The following is a 19,860-nucleotide window of genomic DNA, read 5'->3' on the forward strand; positions in this document are numbered from 1 at the left end:
TATGTTTTATTATATACACATTAAATATGTATATTTATATATTAATACAGAGAGTACATGTAATTTTATAAATATACACATATGAAGGAAGATGTTCAAAATCTTTGATATGGGTACTGCATCAAAAATATTTGAAGATAGCCGGGCGCGGTGGCTCATGCCTGTAAACCCAGCACTTTGGGAGGCCGAAGCAGGTGGATCACGAGGTCAGCAGATCGAGACCATCCTGGCTGACATGGTGAAACCCTGTCTCTACTAAAAATACAAAAAATTAGCCGGGCGTGGTGTCGGGCGCCTGTAGTCCCAGCTACAGGCAGAAGAATGGCGTCAACCCGGGAGGCGGAGCTTGCAGTGAGCCGAGATTGCACCACTGCACTCCAGCCTGGGTGACAGAGTGGACTCTGTCTCACAAAAATAAATAAATAAATAAATAATAAAATTTTTGAAGACCATTACATTAATCTAGAGGAAGAGTACAATCCTCTTAACATGACATAGTCATGATCTGGCCTCTATCCTTCTAGTCACATCTCCCTTAACTACCTTAACTTTCCAATTAGCGTAATTCACCTCTGAAGCTTTACCCATGCCACCTCTCCGCCTAAAATACCCTAACAACCACTCATACATCTTCCCCTTCCCCAACTCTTATTTGTTCATGACTGGCTATGTGAAGCTTTCTGACCTTCCAAGGTAGAGGTGGGCACTTCTTTCTCTGTGCTACCAAACACAACATACATCTTTATTACAGCACTTAAATCACAGTACTGTAATTTCTTGTTTACATGGCTATCTACTCATCTTTGTACTGCCAGTGCCTGGCATGACTCACGACATAAATTAAGTGCTTACTGTTTTTTACAAGTGCTCATGAGGCACAGTGTTAGGAGACAAACTGTAGCAATACCTTAGTTACCTGACACAGCTGAGTCAGTGCTCTCTTTTCCTTAGGTTTGGGTTAATCAATTTTAAGTTTTTAATTTTAAGATATGCTTACATCATGCATTGGATTTTCAGGTGTTGGTTACAGGGAGAGATTTTTAGAAAGCCAACACTTTATCATCCACCAAATTCCAATCAATTAACTGTCAACAGTGTCAACACATTCCGACACTGTTCTGAAAGATGCCTTATAGAAATTCAAAACCTAAGGGCTCAGTGATTCTGGTCAAACATGGCAAATTAATTATATTCATTTATCTTCCTTTTCCAAAATTCCACTAAAATGAAAGTGAAGGGGGGAAAAACAAGGTATAAACCTATAACACCAAAGACTGTAAAAAGCAGCAGCAGTTCTTAAGTAACTTTAATACAGTTTTCAAAATGTATTAAAGATGGAAAATAGAAGGAATGGTGCCTGGTTTGACAAAACCAAGGAAACTATAATAAAAGTGCCTGCAAAGAGGGAACTAAGTGAACAACCTGCTGGCTAGAATTTAGAAGCAAAGGGACTGCAGAGGAGGTGTGAAGTATGTGACTGAAATGGAGGAATTGACTGAAGGTTTAAATAACAGAGAAATGAGACTCCCACCCCTTCCCACAGTCAATCAACTACCTTTTCCAATAGCAGAAGACAGGAGTGGGGCCTAAAATAGGAGCACCAGGAGAAAGGCTGCAAACAGAACCTTGTCCCCGCAAAAATCTTCCCATTCTGACTTTCAGATTACAGCAGATGATAAGCCTCGGAGGTATATAACAGAAGAATATACTTACCTTGCTCTCAGAATGTTAAGATTAGAACTCTACACTGGAAGATTCTCCTCTAAAGAAAATGAAAAGTGTCATAGAAAAACTTAAAATCTTAGACAACAGACCTCCCCAAACTTGGGAACCAACCAAAAAATTTAGGCCAGTTCACCACCTAAATATCTAAGTTGAAGTCCAACCAGTGACAGGCCTCACTGATTCACAAAAAGCTTTTAATCACCTTTTTAGTATCATACACAGCTGAGGCTCACCAGATATTCCAGAATAGTTTCCAAAATGAAATAAGAAACTAAACCAACAAAAAGGAACACAAAAGAAAGACAATTTAGGGAATAGAAAAATTTCAGGCCAGGCACAGTGGCTCATGCCTGTAATTCCAGCTCTTTGGGAGGCGGAGGTGGGTGGATCACTTGAGGCCAGAAGTTCGAGACCAGTCTGGCCAAAATGGTGAAACCCCATCTCTACTAAAAAATACAACAATTAGCCAGTTGTGGTGGCATGCACCTGTAGTCCCAACTACTTGCGAGGCTGAGGCAGGAGAATTGCTTGAATCCAGGAGGCTGCAGTGAACCAAGATCACACCACTGCACTCTAACCTGGGTAACAGAGTGAGACTTTGTCTCAGAAAAGAAAAGAAAGGAAGGGAAAGGGAAAGGGAAGGAAAGGAAAAGAAAAGAGAAAGAAAGAAACACGTAGGCTTCAACACCACTGGACAAACTTAAGGATATCTAGACAAAATAGATAACTTAGAAGATTTCTTCCAAAAGCAGAAAACTTCAGAAGTCAAAGCAGTACCTGGTAGTTTAAAAAACAATACATTCAGAAATATCAAAAAGCGGAACTCTGACCAAGAAATGGGCATAACTGTTACAAGTAATCAGGTTTAAAAAGATTAGAGACCAGTTTCAAGTTGTCTTGGATATTTTTGCTTATTAAAAAATAGACAGGGCTGGGTGCACTGGCTCACACCTGTAATCCCCGCACTTTGGGAGGCTGAGGTGGGTGGATCACCTGAGGTCAGGATTTCGAGACTAGCCTGGCCAACACAGCAAAACCCAGTCTCTACTTAAAAAAAAAAACAAAAATTAGCCAGGTATGGGGGTATGCATCTGTAATCCCAGCTACTCAGGAGGCTGAGACAGGAGAATCATTTGAACCCGGGAGACGGAGGGTGCAGTGAGCCAAGATCGTGCACTGCAGCCCAGGAGAGAGTAAGGCTCTGTCTCCAAAAAAAAAAAAAAAAAAAGACAGCTTACTCAAGTTCTTCCCCCTTAGTTCAAACTTAGTTTTTGCAACTTCAAAAGGAAGGGGCAGCAAGCAAGCAAGCATGCTTTAGGAGTCACTGAAGCTTTTGAATGGACAAAAGTTTCTCACATTTGATTTGTAAGCTGCATTTATCAAATGCAGTCACTCTCAAAGAAGTTCCCTGGACCAGCAGCATCAGCATGCCCTGGGAATCTGTTAGAAGAGCAAATGCATGGACCCCATTCCTAGACCCACTGAATCAAAAACTCTGGGGGTAAAAGAAGTCCAGCAATCTGTGTTTCTTTTTAACAAGGCCTCGAGGTGATTCCCATGCAGGTTCAAAATTGAGAACCACTGATCTAATAAGCATTTCTGCCACTGTCACACTAGATGCTGATGCTCTGGTCTTCCTTCTTCAGTCAAGAGTTAAAGCATTTCCAGGCCAGGTGCAGTGGCTCACCCCTGTAATCCCAGCACTTTGAGAGGCCGAGGAGGGCGGATCACCTGAGGCCTGGAGTTTCAGACCGGCCTGACCAGCATGGAGAAACCCCGTCTCTACTAAAAATACAAAATTAGCCTGGTGTGGTGGCGCATGCCTGTAATCCCAGCTGCTCGGGAGGCTTAGGCAGGAGAATCACTTGAACCCAGGAGGCAGAGGTTACAGTGAGCTGAGATCGTGCCATTGTACTCCAGCCTGGGCAACAAGTGTGAAACTCCGTCTCAAAAAAAAAAAAAAAAAAAAAGAGTTAAAGCATTTCCAAACTGCCTGTATCTGACCTACATTAGAGTATCACAGTTGCTAGTAGGAACTCAAAAAATGTTTGCTGAATAAGGGATCAGGCTTCAGATATCTTTCTTTGGCCAGAGGGTTTTAAGAATACACTGGATATCCATGTTTTTAGGCAGGATCTCTTCTCTTCACTTTCCTACAGTCCCCACCAGTCGCTACTGTCTTCTACCTCATACTATCATACATTTTTCTGGTCAGCCAATGACAGCATAAGAGTTTGAAAGCTCTGGGAAAAATAATTCCAAAAAAAAATTTTAAATATGGATACAATATGGTCCAATCTTCTCTTACAAGTGAGAAAATCAACAACTTACAACTACCTTGGGATGATTCAGAAATTGTACAATATGCTACAATTGGTCCTTCTACTTGCAGGTCTCCACTTTGTTATTTTTGTTTGTTTGGTTTTTTTTTGAGACAGAGTCTCGCTCTGTCGCCAGGCTGGTGTGCAAAGTGGCGCGATCTCAGCTCATTGCAATCTCTACTTCCCAAGTTCAAGCAATTCTCCTGCCTCAGTCTCCCAAGTAGCTGGGACTACAGGCACATACCACCACGCCCAGCTAATTTTTGTATTTTTAGTAAAGATGGGGTTTCACCACGTTGGCCAGGATGGTCTTGATCTACTGACCTTGTGATATGCCCACCTCGGCCTTCCAAAGTGCTGGGATTACAAGAGTGAGCCACCGTCCCCAGCAAGGTCTCCACGTTTAAGCCCCAGGAAAAATGTTTCAAGATAGCATCTCAAGCTTTCTTTTTCCGGTCTGAATTCTTTAGAAAACTAGAGCCTGCCTATGTATTATGTAAATAGATGCATAAGTATTCCAGAGGCTCATGTGCCCAATAACTACAAAGGCAGTTAACAAGGCCGACTGATGGCATTTACATGTTAATATCAACTTTGAAAACTCTATACCAAAAACATGTAATAACAAATCATTTACGAGAAGTACTTAAATGTATTCAAAATACAGTTGACCCTTAAACATGGATTTGAACTGCAGCAGTATACTTACAATAATGTTTTACAACTGATTTTTTTAAATAAATGTATTAGAAAAATTTTTGGAGATTTGCTATAATTTGAAAAAACTTACAGATTAACTGCATAGCTTAGAAATATTGAAAAAATAGAAAAAGGCATTATGAGTGCATAAAATATGTAGATTCTAGTCTATTTTTTCATTTACTACCATAAAATATACACAAATCTATTACAAAGAGTTAAAATTTATCAAAACGTAGGCAAAAACTTACAGACCATACATGGCACATCTAGAAAAATGCAAATACACAAAAAGATGCAGTATTACATCATCACGTAACATTAACTAGTATATACTGTTCTACTGTAATAATTTGTAGCTAACTCCTGTTGCTATGGCAGTGAGCTCAAGTGCTCTGAGTGACTGCTTAAAATGCCACAGTAAATTGTGTATCACAACAGTAAAATCACGGTTCTTGCGTATTTTTCATCCTTTTTAGTGCAATACTATAAACTTTGAATAACACCATGAGACCCATATGAAGTGCCACTAGTGATGCTGGAAGTGCTCCCAAGAAGCAAAGTCATGCTATTATAAGAAAAAGCTGAACTGCCTGATATGTGCTACAGATTGAGGTCTGCCGGTGTGGTTGCCTACCATTTCAAGATAAATGAACCCAGAGTAAGGACCATTGCAAAAAAAGAAAAGAAAATTTGTGAAACCATCTCTGTAGCTATACCAGCAGGTACAAAAACCTTGCACTTTTTGCAAAATACCTTTTTTCTCATATTGAAAATGCAGCTTCTATGTAGGTGAAGGATTACTATTAAAAAAAAAAAACCATAGCTATTTAATATGAATCGAGAAAAAGCAGTTTTTTGATAACTTAAAGCAAAAAGAAGATAAAGGATCTAAAGCTAGAGAATTTAATGCCAGGAAAGGATGGTTTGATAATATTAGAAGAGCTTTGGCTTAAAAAATGTCCAGATAACAGGAAAAGCAGCTTCTGCCCACTAAAAGGTAGTAGATGAGTTCCTAGATGCCATTAGGAAAATCATTGAGGAGAAAGGATATTTGTCTGAACAGGCTTTTAATGCAGATGCCTCTGCCGCCACAGATGGCAAAACCAATCCCTCCTCTTCCTCAGCCTACTCAGTGTGAAGACAATGAAGATGAAGACCTTTAAGATGATTCACTTCCATGTAATAAACAATAAATATGTTTTCTCTTCCTTTTCTTTTGAGACAGAATTTCTCTCTGTCACCTAGGCTGGAGTGCAATGGCATGATCTCAGCTCACTGCAACCTCTGTCTCCCAGGATCAAGCAATTCAGCCTCAGCCTCCTGAGTAGCTGGGACTACAGGCATGCGCTACTACACTCGGCTGATTTTTGTATTTTTAGTAGAGATGGGGTTTTGCCATGTTGGCCAGGCTGGTCTCAAACTCCTGGCCTCAAGTGATCCACCTGCCTCAGTCTCCCAAACTGCTGGGATTATAGGCGTGAGCCACTGCACCCAGCCGTGTGTGTGTGTGTGTGTGTGTGTGTGTGTGTGTGTGTGTGTGTGAGAGAGAGAGAGAGAGAGAGACAAGGTCTGACTCTATTACCTAGGCTGGAGTGCGGTGGCAGGATCTCAGCTCACTGCAATCTCCGCCTCCCAGGCTCAAGCCATCCTCCTACCTCGGCCTCCCCAGTAGCTGGGACTACAGGTGTGTACCACCATAACTGGCTAATGTTTGTATTTCTGTAAAGACTGGTTTTCACCATGTTGCCCAGGCTGGTTTCAAACTTGTAAGCTCAAGCCATCTGCCTGCCTGGGCCTCCCAAAGTGCTGGGATTACAGGCGTGAGCCACTGCGCCTGGCTCCTTATGATTTTAATAACACTTTCTTTTCTTTAGCTTACTTTATTGTACAAATACAGCATATAAAACATATAACATACAAAATATGTGTTAATCAACTGTTTATGTTATTGATAAGGCTTTCCAGTCAACTGTAGGCTATTACTAATTAAGCTTTGGGAGAGTCAAAAGTTAAATGTGAGTTGGTGGGGCAAGTAGTACCTCTAACCCCCACCATGTTCAAAGGACAATTGTATAATGTATTGTGGGAGACTTACTTACACTAAAATTAAAATGCAGCTTTTTTCAGTACCATCTAGAAGGAAAACAACATACATTTAATAAACTCATCTATAAGAAACTAAGTTTGCAGTAAAATTAAGTCTTTGTAAACCACTATAAGGACTTAGAAACCCTTCTCCAAATGAATCTGTATCTATGTAAGCATTCACTGAGGAACACCTGTTCTAATGGCAAGAGCCCCAAGGAGCTGGGGGATCCAGCACATGATCTGCCATGTCAAAGCTGCATAACCTCCCATAGTCACAGTTTCCCTTTGGGCTGCATCTCCTTCTCCACAAAAAGTACAGTTTAGTGCTAATACTCTAATAACTGACAAGAGAAATACTCCTTACACTTAAACAAGTTTTGCTGGCACTAGAGTAACTGCTTCTTTAGCTAATCTTGAAAAGAATGAGATAAAATTTGAGATAAAGCTAAAATTGATAAAAATATCTGTAAGTATCCAGATGTAAGAACAGTGACTGGTCCTGATAACTTTTTTTTTTTGAGACAGAGTCTGGCTCTGTCACCAGGCTGGAGTGCAGTGGCGCAATCTTGGTTCACTGCAACCTGTGCCTCCTGGGTTCAAGCAATTCTCCTGCCTCAGCCTCCCAAGTAGCTGGGATTACAAGTGTGCACCACCAAGCCCAGCTAATTTTTGTATTTTTAGTAGAGACAGAGTTTCACTATGTTGACCAGGATGGTCTCGATCTCTTGACCTGGTGATCCGCCTGACTTGGCCTCCCAAAGTGCTGGGATTACAGACGTGAGCCACCGCGCCCTGCCAGTCCTGATAACATTTTACTGTAATCAACATTTTTTTTTAAACCCTCACCCTTAAAACCCAAGAGAAGTTCTCTTTTTAATACCCTTACCCTTAAAACCCAAGAGAAGTTCTAAAACTTAATATGTTCATTATAGAGAAACTACAAGATTCAGAAAGACTAAAAAACAAAATTTTACAATCTTATCTCCCAGAAATAAACATGGTAGCACTTTCATGAGTCTCTTTCAAACATTTTTATGCATACACAGAATTTTATATACTTGAAGTCATTCAGAACATACAATTTCGTATCCTGATTTCTAACTGACCACTGTACCATCTTTGAAAACATTCTTTGGGATAGCTTCTACCACATGAAGAGCCTATAATGTAACATCCTAGATTTTACACTGATTACTCAGAATATACAGTTAACCCTTGAACAATTTGTGAGTTAAGGACACTGACCCATGCTCAGTAAAAAATCTGCATGTAACTTTTGACTCCTCAAAAATTTTACTCATAACCTATTGTTGACTGGAAACCTTATTGATAACATAGTCAATTAACATATTTTGTGTATGTATTATATACTGTACGCATACAATTAAGTAAGCTAGAGAAAAAAACATGTTATTAAAAAAATCAGGCCAGGCATGGTGGCTCACGCCTGTAATCCCTACACTTTGGGAGGCTGAGGCAGACAGATCACTTGAGGTCAGGAGTTCGAGACCAGCCTGGCCAACATGGCAAAATCCCGTCTCTACTAAAAATACAAAAATTAGCCAGGCGTGGCTGCATGCGCCTGTAATCCCAACTACTCAGGAGGCTGAGGCAAGAGAATCACTTGAACCCAGGAGGGAGAGGTTGCAGTGAGCCAAGACCGCGCCACTGCACTCCAGCCTGGGTGACAGAGTGAGACTCTGTCGCAAAGAAAAAAAAAAAGAGGTCGGGTGCAGTGGCTCACGCCTGTAATCCCAGCATTTTGGGAGGTAGAGGCAGGCAGTTCACCCGAGGTCAGGAGTTCAAGACCAGCCTGGCCAACACAGTGAAACCCCATCTCTACTAAAAATACAAAAATTAGCCAGGCAGGATAGAGCAAAACTCTGCCTCCAAAAAAAAGAAAAAAGAAAATCATAAGAGAAAATGTATTTACTATTTATTAAGTGGAAGTGGATCATCATAAATATTCTTATCTTCCTCATCTTCACATTGAGTAGGCTGAGGAAGAGGAAGAGGAAGGGTTGGTCTTGCTGTCTCGGAGTAACAAGAGGTGGAAGAAACTCTGCATATAAGTGAACCCACATAGTTCAAACATGTGTTGTTCAAGGGCATCTGTACTAAAATGTTGCAAAATACAATTAAACAGCAATGTCATCATTAATGTCTATTTCCACTATACTAACATAGGCATAGCAATAAATATCAATTTAACAATAGTAAAATACTAAATGAAAGCAACAATGAAATACACAACTAAAATCTTACAGATTATCAGCTGGGTAAGGAAAACAGCAGCCTGCAAGATCTAGAATTTTTTTTTTTTTTTTAATCAACAGAATCTCAAGAAAGATGAGTTTAAGAGTGACTTGGGAGTAGTCCCATTGAGCTTAATGTATACAGATCCCTGGCAATACTGAGTAAACAAAAGTAGGAGGAATCCTCAATCTGTAAACATCTTGGGAGCTGGCAAAGTGATTAAGCAAAGCACACAAATTTTAATGTTAAAAGCCATGAGACAGTGATTCATAAGGGAGTAAGAAAGAAAACAGCTCTGTTTTTACAAAGGAGTAAGTAGAAGAAAAAAAAAAAAAGCACAGAAAGGTAAAGGGATAGGTTAAGTAACTTAAATATTATAATAGGTTCAAAATAATTGTCCCATATACATTTAGGAATGTACAGACTTATCTTCCAGGAAAACTGACTGACAGAAATTTCTAATATGAGTATTTTGAGGTCTTTGATAGTCATGTCCTAAAGATCATTATTAAGAGTCTAATGAGGGAAACTGGAAAGTAACTGGGCAGAAAATTCCCACTCACACAAAGAAAGTCTTGTTCAGAACAACCCTTATAAATACCTAAATAAAACAGAAGAAAGACAGTAACGACTTAAGATTGAGATATATGTAAATATAAAGGTAATTCAAAAATTTACCTAGAAAAACTTTCAGAAAAATAATTGGTATATCCAACTATTGGCCCAATTGCTAGAAATCAGGATTTTCTGTATATGAGCGCTAATTCCCACAAATCCTTTCAACTAATATTGCACATGTGTACTGCACTATGAACTTGTGGGTTAGGAAGCACAATGTATAACACCCAAAGAGATATGTATCAGAGTTATATCTCTCAGTAGACTTCTATTGAGATTCCCCAATTAGGCTGGGCGCAGTAGCTCATGCCCATAATCCCAGCACCTTGAAAGTCCGAGGTGGGTCAATCACTTGAGGTCAGGACCAACATGGTGAAATCCCACCTCTACCAAAAATACAAAAATTAGCCAGGTGTGGTGGCACACCTGTAGTCCCAACTACTAGGGAGGCTGAGGCAGGAGGAGTACCTGAGCCTGGGAGATGGAGGTTGCAGTGAGCTGAGATTGTGCCACTTCACATCATCTTGGGTGACACAGCAAGACTCTGTCTCAAAAAAGACTCCCCAACTAGACAATGACAAATTAGGAACAAACTATTCTATGGAGGGGCGGTGGAAATCAAGGACATTCGCCTCTACAGGCCTCTGGACTGTAAGGCATGTGACCACATGGATCCAGACATGCCAACAGACATGACAATAAACATGACTTTCAATGACCTTATAAAGTAATGAAATTGCTTTAGTATCTGTGTTCCCTAAGCACAGTTTTTTGTTTGTGTTTAATTTCTACGCAACTCTTGCTTGGTAATTTTACAAAAAGCCCTCAATTCTTACAACTTTTGTGCCTGCAGGACTTGGTTCCAACACTTCTCAAAAGATAATATTGAAACTCTTCTTGGTTTATGGAAGAACATTAAAATAAGATGTTCGTAAAGCCGAGCTAATTTTTTAAGCTAATATTAATACTAGGTGTTAAGAGATAAAGGTGATTTTTTTAAAAGGTAGAGAAAATGCAAAGGTAAGTGTACTATGAAGATAAAACATTGATTAGATTACTGGTTTGGGGGGGTTTTATAAACAATTTTATTTTCTGATACAAGACAGAAAACAATGACTTTTTGCCTTCCTTTAGTAGTCTACCTTGACAGAAAAAAACATAAATAAGGGTAAATAAAATTCAGTTCTTAACTAAGTCAAATGTTAGTTCTATATATAAAATTATTTTAGCTACACAAGATCCATACCGGCTTCACAATCCATTATTGGGCGGACAAAAACCTCACTGAAAGAAGAGTTAAAAAGATGACCCTATAAAATTAATTATATTATCCGAAGTGTTTAGCAGACAAAAAAAAATTAAATTAATTCTAAATTGTACTTACCAGAGAACTGAATAATTTTTAAAAACTTTTAAAAACAAGATTTTTAAAAATGCAAGTAGAAGAAAAAGGCAAAACAAAAAAGATTATTTGTGTCAATAATTTCCCTCAAAAATACTGCTTAAAACAAGCTGCATTGATTCTCATCTTTTTTTTCTTTCTCAGACATTTCATGAAGAAGCACAGAAATGACCAATGTGTTACACTCAGGACAGATGGGAAAAGGGGTATCAAAAGGTATGAAATGTTAAAATTAAGAACATAAGTTCATCAATAAAGTTGACTCTTTTAACAGAGAGTCATCATGGATGTCCTAATTTTATAGACTACGGAGAGGTGTGCTATAAAAAGTAAGATTAAAATACATGATTTTGGCCAGGCGTGATGGCTCACAGCAAGGCAGATGTATCACTTGAGTCCAGGAGTTCAAGACCAGCCTGGGCAACCTGATGAAACCCCATGTCTACAAAAAGTACAAAAATTAGCCTGCCATGGTGGTGTGAGCCTATAGACCCAGCCACTCGGGAGGCTAAAGTAGGAGGACTGCTTGAGCCTGAGAGGTCAAGGCTGCAGTGAGCCATGATGGCACCACTGCACTCCAGCATGGGCCACAGCACTGTCTCAAATAAATAAATAATTAAATATATATCTACATTTTATTCACATACTGAAGACCATTGAATTATTAGTTTTTAAAAAGTTTTACCTACTCTTGGCTGGGTGCGGTGGCTCACACCTGTAATCCCAGCACTTTGGGAGGCTGAGGCAGGCAGATCACGAGGTCAGGAGTTTGAGACTACCCTGGTCAATATGGTGAAACCCCATCTCTACTAAAAAAAGGAAAAATTAGCCGGGCGTGGTGGCGCACACCAGTAGTCTCAACTACTTGGGAGGCTGAGGCAGGAGAAATGCTGGAACCCAGGAGGCAGAGGTTGCAGTGAGCCCAAATCACGCCACTGCACTCCAGCCTGGCGACAGAACGAGACTCTGTCTCCAACAAAACAAAACAAAACAAAAAAGTTTTACCTACTCTTGCAATACTCATTCAATAAGACAGATGTGAAAATTTTATCTGAATTCTTGTAGATGGGCTAAAATCTACATAAATATTCCTTATCACATGTAGATTCTTTTGAAATGAAAATATTTAACAGACCTGAAACTTTGCAATGCCTCAAAAGCACTCAACTTTTCAAAAACAAACAGAAATATTAGCCACAGGTCATAAGGCATTACAAATATGCAACACAAAAAAGCTACACATTTCATTCCACTAGATATGTCCTGAGATATAAATCTACATAAAATGTTTTATAGTCATTTAAAAACTACATCAGAAAAAAATTATATCAGAAAACATTAAGCACTCACCACTCATTTTCCCTATTCTTCTGTCCAGTTAGTCATATTAATCCAAAATAACAATCCAGTAACTAAAAACAAATACTTCAACTAAACACTAAAGACTGAAAAAAAAAAAAAAATCACATGGCAGTAGAGAGGTCAGACCTTCTGGGATATAACCACCTTTTCTTCTGAGATGTTTCATCACTCAAAACTATAAACTATGGATAAAGACAGTTTCTTCTGTCAACCCCTTAACTCCCAAATTCACTATTTTAGGACCCACAGTTAGTGACTCTGCTAAGAACATACCATGCTCTTTGCTACATTATTACCTCTGCACATGAAATGTCCTAATTCTGAAGAAGCTGCATTCAGTCAACTACACATCTCTCAGTCACCATCTCTCCCCTCCCTACTTCGGAACTTTCCAGGGCCTGCCCAACTATCCACTTCCTCTACCCAGCCATAGTTCATTGTTCTGGCTTGGTGTTTCCACACGATGCAAGACACAAAACTGAATTTTAAATGATTTTTAAAACTGCTCTCTTATTCTGCTTCCCTGATCATGTTCTTACTCTGCTTAAAACTCTTTAGTAATCTTCACACAGAAGAGAAGTGCTTTTCAAATTACCAGTTGCTACCACAGCGTCATTAAATAAATTGAGTGGGTCACCATCATCAGTCTATCTTAAAAATAAAATAGAATGGAACACAATAGAAACTACCAGAGTGCACCACACAAAGCAAGGGTATTATGTAGTGACATTTTATCATTTATATACAAGCATATTGGGTTGCAATGTAAAGATGCTTATCTTTCCAAAGGGTCATAGCCAAAAAACCTCTAAACACACTAGACTACAGGATAATCCAATCTTTCATTTGATCTACATGGCTCTCCAACCCAGCCCCTGCGTAATAAGGCTCTAGACCTATCTCTTGCTACACCAAAGGGAGCTGGCTCAAGCAAACAAGCTTGTCATGCCAAACTCATTTGCAGTTCCTCGTTTTAGTGGTGTCAATCACTGTTCCCTCTGCCTTGAATGCCCTCTAATTTTTCTAAGAGGCTCACTTGTACTCATCTTTCAGTATTTAACACCTATCACCTCCTCTACAAAGCCTTTTTATCCTTCCCTCAGCAGCTAATGCCCCAATACCCACTTTGTGTCTCCACAATGCCCTATATTATAGCTCCTACAAAATTTCATTGCACATTTTAATTTTAGGCTTGACTGTCTTCCCAACTTCTAAAGTATAAACTCACTAAGGGAAGGAGTACATTGTACTAGCCTTCCTATCGGCAGCACTGAGCTAAGTACGTGCACTATAACATAGGTTCGAAGTTGGTAAAATGAACAAATGAAGAATTAAGGACTTGCATCTAACTTGTCTGTTGTCAGAAATGATAGGGTGGTTATCTTTGCAATAAAACCCCTTCATAGTGCTGGAATCAAGATTTTCACATTTTTGCTACAACCCCTAGAGAGCAGAACCCTGCAGTTTGAGGCAGAAGGAGGTGTCAGCTTCCTGTCTTTCAGCAAAGAGACTCAGTTTGGGCTGCAATGTAGCAGCACTCATTTCCACGCTTCCAGAAGTTACCTGGGGAAAGAGGCCGAGGAAGGACTCCAGAAGTTCCCACAGGCAGGTGAGGTAAATCAGAAACAGCATTAACAGATTTCATTAGCAGGGAGAGCCCTATTTTATTTATAAGCAGCTCTTAATAAGAGAAGGGAGGGAAAGAATTCTTTACCATTGCTGATGGCACAAGGTTACCAATATGAGCTAAGTAAAAACAAAGGGTGTCGTGAAATAACTGGTTGAGGTTACTTGATTTCTGTTGCCTACTCTAATAGTTCTGAAATAGCTACTGATTCACTGCTGTCATTATGAGATACTATTTGGAGGTGGGGGGTGGGGGGTGGGGGTCATACCTAACAGGGGCTTCTCACAGAGGTTTCAAAACTTTTCAGAGACTTCATTTTATATATGTGAATGCCTTAATTTTTAGGGGATGTGATACACCTATTTTACAAACCCATACTTTAGTTGCCTTCACTGCAATTAACAGTTCATGCAACATCCAAGATACTTTGACAGACTTTGCCAACTGTCAAGTTTCAGCTGTTCTTTTCCATTTCCACAAAGTTCATAAACTACTATTAGGGGAGCCATAATTTTTTTCTGCCCAATCACTGATTTTATTAAAAATAATTCCTTTGCTTAGACTGCCCCTAGACTTGCAATAATTATCTACAATTAAGACAAAGATAAATCCTTATCATAACCTAACATTAGTTTAAAAAAAAAAGTTGTAATATATGAAACACTTTACCCAGAGTATTAAATGTTAGATATCTATTACAGCAAGGTAATTAATGATTGCTAAGGTAAAGCTTTAAAGGCCATTTAAAGCCCTGTTTCCTTTTGTTTGAAATAGGCCCAGGCAGCTATGCGAATTCCACAAACATTTATTAGGCATAAATACGCATAAAGTGTAGAAACATCAGCAAATGCCTTTGCTTTGCTGTACGCTCTTCTACTTCCACCTACCCTTCCTCTCTCAACTCAGATAAAACAAGGCACTATCAATGAGAAAGGGTAATAGCCCCAAACACAGGCTTTCCAAAAAATAGCACCACAAAATGCTCGCTCCTTTTTCTCCTCAGTCCATATATAGGACTTTATTGACTAAAGGACAGATACATTCATTTATAAACAAATTAATTATGCTAAGTGTCTAAATACATGTTATGTGTGGGGCTTACTTTCCCATTTTAAACAGTAGCCCCTTCAGTATTAAATTCATCCTGTCTCTTCCGGTTCTAGGCACTTCAGGAGCCGTAGCTTAAGGTGCAAACATAACCAAGACCAACAACCACACCACACACAACCAGTCCTGAAAATGGCACAGAAATGGTATCAAGAAATCCCAATCACAAAGATACGAATCTCTTAAGGGGGTGGACCCCAAGTTCCTGAGGAACATGCGATTTGCCAAGAAACACAACAAGAAGGGCCTAAAAAAGATGCAGGCTAACAGTGCCAAGGCCATGAGTACATGTGCCAAGGTTATCAAGGCCCTCATAAAGCCCAAGGAGGTTAAGCCCAAGATCCCAAAGGGTGTCATCCGCAAGCTCAATCAACTTGACTACATTGCCCACCCCAAGCCTGGGAAGCATGCTCATGCCCGCACTGCCAAGGGGCTCAGGCTGTCCTGGCCAAAGGCCAAGGACAAGGATAAAACCAAGGCCCAGGCTGCAGCTCCAGCTTCAGTTCCAGCTAAGGCTCCCAAAGGTGCCCAGGCCCCTACAAAGGCTTCAGATTAGATATCTGTCTGCCAACGTGAGGACAGGACTGGTGCAACCCCCAACCAGGCTGCCACCTGCATGGGGCTGGGGTCCTCCTGTGCTATTTGTACAAATGAACCTGAGGCAGGAAAAAAATATTCAGCCTAAGCTTCCCTTGGTAAAATGACAGGCATTCATGCAGCTTAAAGGTTGTGGAAAACTGATTTTCTTCCATGATGCTACTACTTCACAGTCTAGACAAAATGCAGCCATCAACATGAAAAACTGCTGCTTGATTTTTTTTTCCTCCAACATGTTTTAAACAGAGCTGCAGATGCTCAAGGGAAGCCATATTTCTAAGGTTTTGAACAGTAGTATTTTTCAGTATTTTTCTCATGTAAAATTGGTGCAATTCATCCAGAACATTTTTCAAATGCCATTATTTTTCAGCGTTAAGTGCTTAAACTGCTTAGAGAGAAAAAGGTCTCCATCAGAAAGATCGACTTCCAGAAACCAACTAGTGATCATTAAAATGAGGAGAATAAAAAGAAAATAATTCATTTTTTACAGTTTGAAGAAATCTTTAAGTCATCTCTAATTCCTTCATTTTACAGATAAGAAATAGAGTCCACAGAGGTTAAGCAATTTGCCTCAGATCACTAAGCTACTAATAGCAGCGCTAGAAATAGAATGAGGCATTTTAATTACTCTTAGCAGTACCCCCAAATCATGCAAGTTATATATACTCTCATCACTTGTCATTCAAGTTTTTAAAACAATTATCACTTTGTCATTCATTTCTGAGGAAAGTCTCCTACAACACGTTCTAAATTTTCAAAGTTATGCATATTAAACTTCAAATTCTAACTCCAAAAAGAAGGTACTATTCAGGAACTTTCCTCAGAAAGTTTCAAGCGTGTGTACACCCCTAAACCATCACAATGAATTTCAGAGTCCATTCTTTCAAAACCTGTCCCTCAACTACACTTTAGATGTGTTTGTTCAACGACACACACACACACAAAGAGAGAAAATTCTGGATGTTCTTCCGCCAAAAACCAATGACAATCTGTCAATGAAATCAGATTACTCCATTAATATATTATGGGTTTCCAGCTTAAATTAGGAAGTGTCACTAGCATTTCATCAACCCACAGTGTGAAGAGTTAATAAAAGACTGGAAAATGCACTCTAGGTTGGTTCTGGGTCCGAAGGAAGGTGTAGATCTGATATTGTTAACACAAACTGAAGGGCTGAGCTTAAAAGCGAAAAACAAAAGGAGTGAACAAGTTCCTTAAACAAAAAGCCTTTTCGTACGGAATGCACCCGCACCGTGGTGACCGCATCAGTAAGACTGAATTTCAGATTTTCGTTTTAACGTCCCAGTAAATCAATTCTATACATTTTAGCTTTGGATATTCAAGGGCAAAAGAGAGGGCACCGTGAGGGCAACAATTTACTCTGGATCACTTTCAAGGACTGTTGTCTAACCACTCATTACAATCGTTCCTTTGTGCAACTGATTATCTAAAAGTACTGAGAGAGTGTAGTACTTCTCTTTGAAAGATAACCATCAGCAAAAGCTAAGACAATGTGATTCTGATGACAAACTGATGCAGCAGTCTGACCAGTAAAGTGTAGAATGCGTTGTCTTTGTAAATATTACTCACAAATCCATATTCAAGTTACAAACGATGTATGTGTTTACGACCTCTGGTACCGCTCTACAAAAAGGCAAAAATAACCTAAAAGGTTAGCATGCCTATTTCTTTAAAGTATGACCAGCTTAGCAAGGTGGCAAGTTTGTTTGAAAACACAAAACGCAATCACCACCACCGCTCAATAATACACATACATAAACAGATTCGAAGCTGTGTTAAGCACAAAAATCCTTACCCCATTTTGCCCAATGAAAACTTGCTCTGAAGTTTCAGCTCTTATGCTACGGAATAACTTCCAAAGGAATTTCTCCGTCTGCTATTTCGCAGTTGATTTTCCACCCCCACCCCTAGATCCTTGTCCGGAGGTATTTCAAGGATGCTGCCAATTCAATTAGTTCTCTTAGGTAAAATGATTTCTTTCTTGTAAATACCAAAACGTTCAAACAGAGGCGGCATTTGCTTATTCGAGTTAAAACGCTTTGCGGAGGAGACAGCGATCAATTCTATTCCACAAAACGAGTCTACAAGTAGGAAAATGCAGAATCCGGCTTCACCGAGTCCTATAAAAAAATGAGTTCGCTGGTCATTTCACTCATGTCCTCCTCGACACTCAGGGAAAGCCAGGTAACTCGGCCTTTTCAGAGCTAAGGCTGCGGGTTCAAATTTCTCCACCACACCAGGTCCCCGGGGGTGGAGCGAGCAACCAAACGCGACGTGCACGTGAATAAAAATCCCAAAAGCAGTAATGCCACGGCTTCCCTGCGCTCACATTAGGAAAAAAACTACATAGAAAAATCTCCTCGAAGTGCAAATCCGGCAGCTCCCAACCTGCACGGCACTCCACATTGGAATCTGTCTTTTTTAATGTTTCTTCTCCTAAGACTCGGAGCAGAGAAGAGGTGGGGAGGAGGAAGAGAAGGCTGGGCAGGATCGATTCATTCTCCCGAGGAGAATAAACGGAGCCATTTCCAGGCTGGCAGCAGGCTGGGGGCGCAGCGCACGCCGGGGAGCTGGAGAAGGGGGCCCGATCCCACCTCCCTCAGCCCCTTCCCGCCCCCCGCCGCCGAGCACAATGGAGCCCGGCTCGCGCCCGGCCCTTCATTCGCGGCTGCCCCCTCTTCCCTCCTCTCTTCAGAGCACAGCGGATCTGAGGCTCCCGTCGGCGGAGAATGAATGAATCACAGAGCCAAGCCCCACGCTTCCACTGGCGCCCTGCCCCCAGCTCCAGGGCGGGCGAAAGGGGCCGAAGGGTCGACGGGCGCCTGCCCGAGCCAAGGCGGGAGGCTAAGACCGCGTCGGGGCCAGGAGAGCTGGGCTCGAAGCCGAAGCGCAGCCGCCGCTCCAGCGCCCCCACCCCTGCTCCTCGTCTCTCACGCTCCGCGCCGCCGCCACGCGCCGCCTCACATTCCCCGGGCCCCGCCGCCGCCTCTTCACACTTCCATCAGCGCCCGCCTCCGCCGGCCTCCGGCTCCCGCCGGGCAGAGCAGCGCCAGCCCCGGCGGCCTGAAGCCCGCCGCTGCCTCCGCCTGCACCGGCCGGCTGGCAGAGCGGAGGGTGCCGCTTTCCCAGTCAGCGCCGCCGGCGTGAGGCGAGCGCGGAGGCAGTGGGCTGCGGGGGGCGGGAAGGGGGCGGAGAGAACGGGGGGGCGAGGGCGGTACCTCCCCCTGCTCGCGGGAGAGGGCGGGAGGCGGTGGCCGCCGCGGAGCCGCGGCTGGGGGCTGGTGCGCGGACGGGTCCCGGGAGCCCGACGGGCCCTGCGGGCAGTGGGCAGCGGGAGCAAGCAGCAGCCGCGAGGCGGCGGAGAGGATGGTGGTGCGGGGCCGAGCGGCCCTCGTGGGGAGCTGGGCCGGCGGCAGGCCCTCAGTCCGTCCGTCCTTGTTTTCCCCCCTCCCCTAGAGGCCGGCGGCTGGCGGGCCGTGCGCTCTGCTCCTCCGCTGGCTCTTGGCCCCGCTCCCGGCCGCCACAGCCTCCTCCGCGCCCCACACCAGGTGCTCGCGCTGTGTCTCCATCCTCCCCGCAGGAGGACCTTTAAGTAGCAACGTCAGCGCGCTCCTCTCCGCACACACGTCACCCGCTGCTCACGTCACCGGGGTGCGGGGGATGATGTCACGCGGCCGGAAGTACTGCTAAATTAGGGAAGGAGCAGGGGGAGGAGGACTCGGCGAGCTCCTGTGTGCCCACCTGCTCTCGCTTCTCCTTAAAGGCCAAAGCACAGGAGACAGCCCGAGAGGAGCTCGAACAAGGAAGCGGCGGGAGGAGATTTCCTTGCAACAAATGTGCCAAACCGGAGTGAATCATTCGTAGCAGAAGTGCAGAAGTGTCAAGCGGGTAATATCCTATCTCCCACTCCCACCGCTGTTGCAGCAGCACCCCCGGGCTTCTCCTGTCCTAACTAGCAGGGAAATGTGGGAGGGAGAGCCTGATCACACTACTGGTAGATGTACTTCCAACAAGAACTTCGGAAAAATTACCTC

General features: G+C 42.1%; 1 protein-coding gene and 1 pseudogene across 2 annotated transcripts in view; one reads left to right on the forward strand and one right to left on the reverse strand.

Moving 5' to 3' along the window:
• Positions 1-19,391, reverse strand: part of HOMER1 (homer scaffold protein 1) — a 165,248-nt gene extending 145,857 nt beyond the window's left edge. Inside the window, exon 1 of one of the 2 annotated variants that reach the window (XM_078004179.1) lies at positions 17,622-19,391. In XM_078004179.1, the coding sequence (XP_077860305.1) occupies positions 17,622-17,626 (5 nt within the window). In that variant the 5' untranslated portion in view covers positions 17,627-19,391. 2 annotated transcript variants of the gene reach the window in all.
• LOC106998794 (large ribosomal subunit protein eL29 pseudogene) lies at positions 11,280-15,855 on the forward strand (annotated as a pseudogene).
• Positions 19,392-19,860: the final 469 nt, after the last annotated feature.

The sequence above is a fragment of the Macaca mulatta genome, chromosome 6, assembly GCF_049350105.2.
Source record: "Macaca mulatta isolate MMU2019108-1 chromosome 6, T2T-MMU8v2.0, whole genome shotgun sequence".
NCBI classification, from domain to species: Eukaryota; Metazoa; Chordata; class Mammalia; order Primates; family Cercopithecidae; genus Macaca; species Macaca mulatta.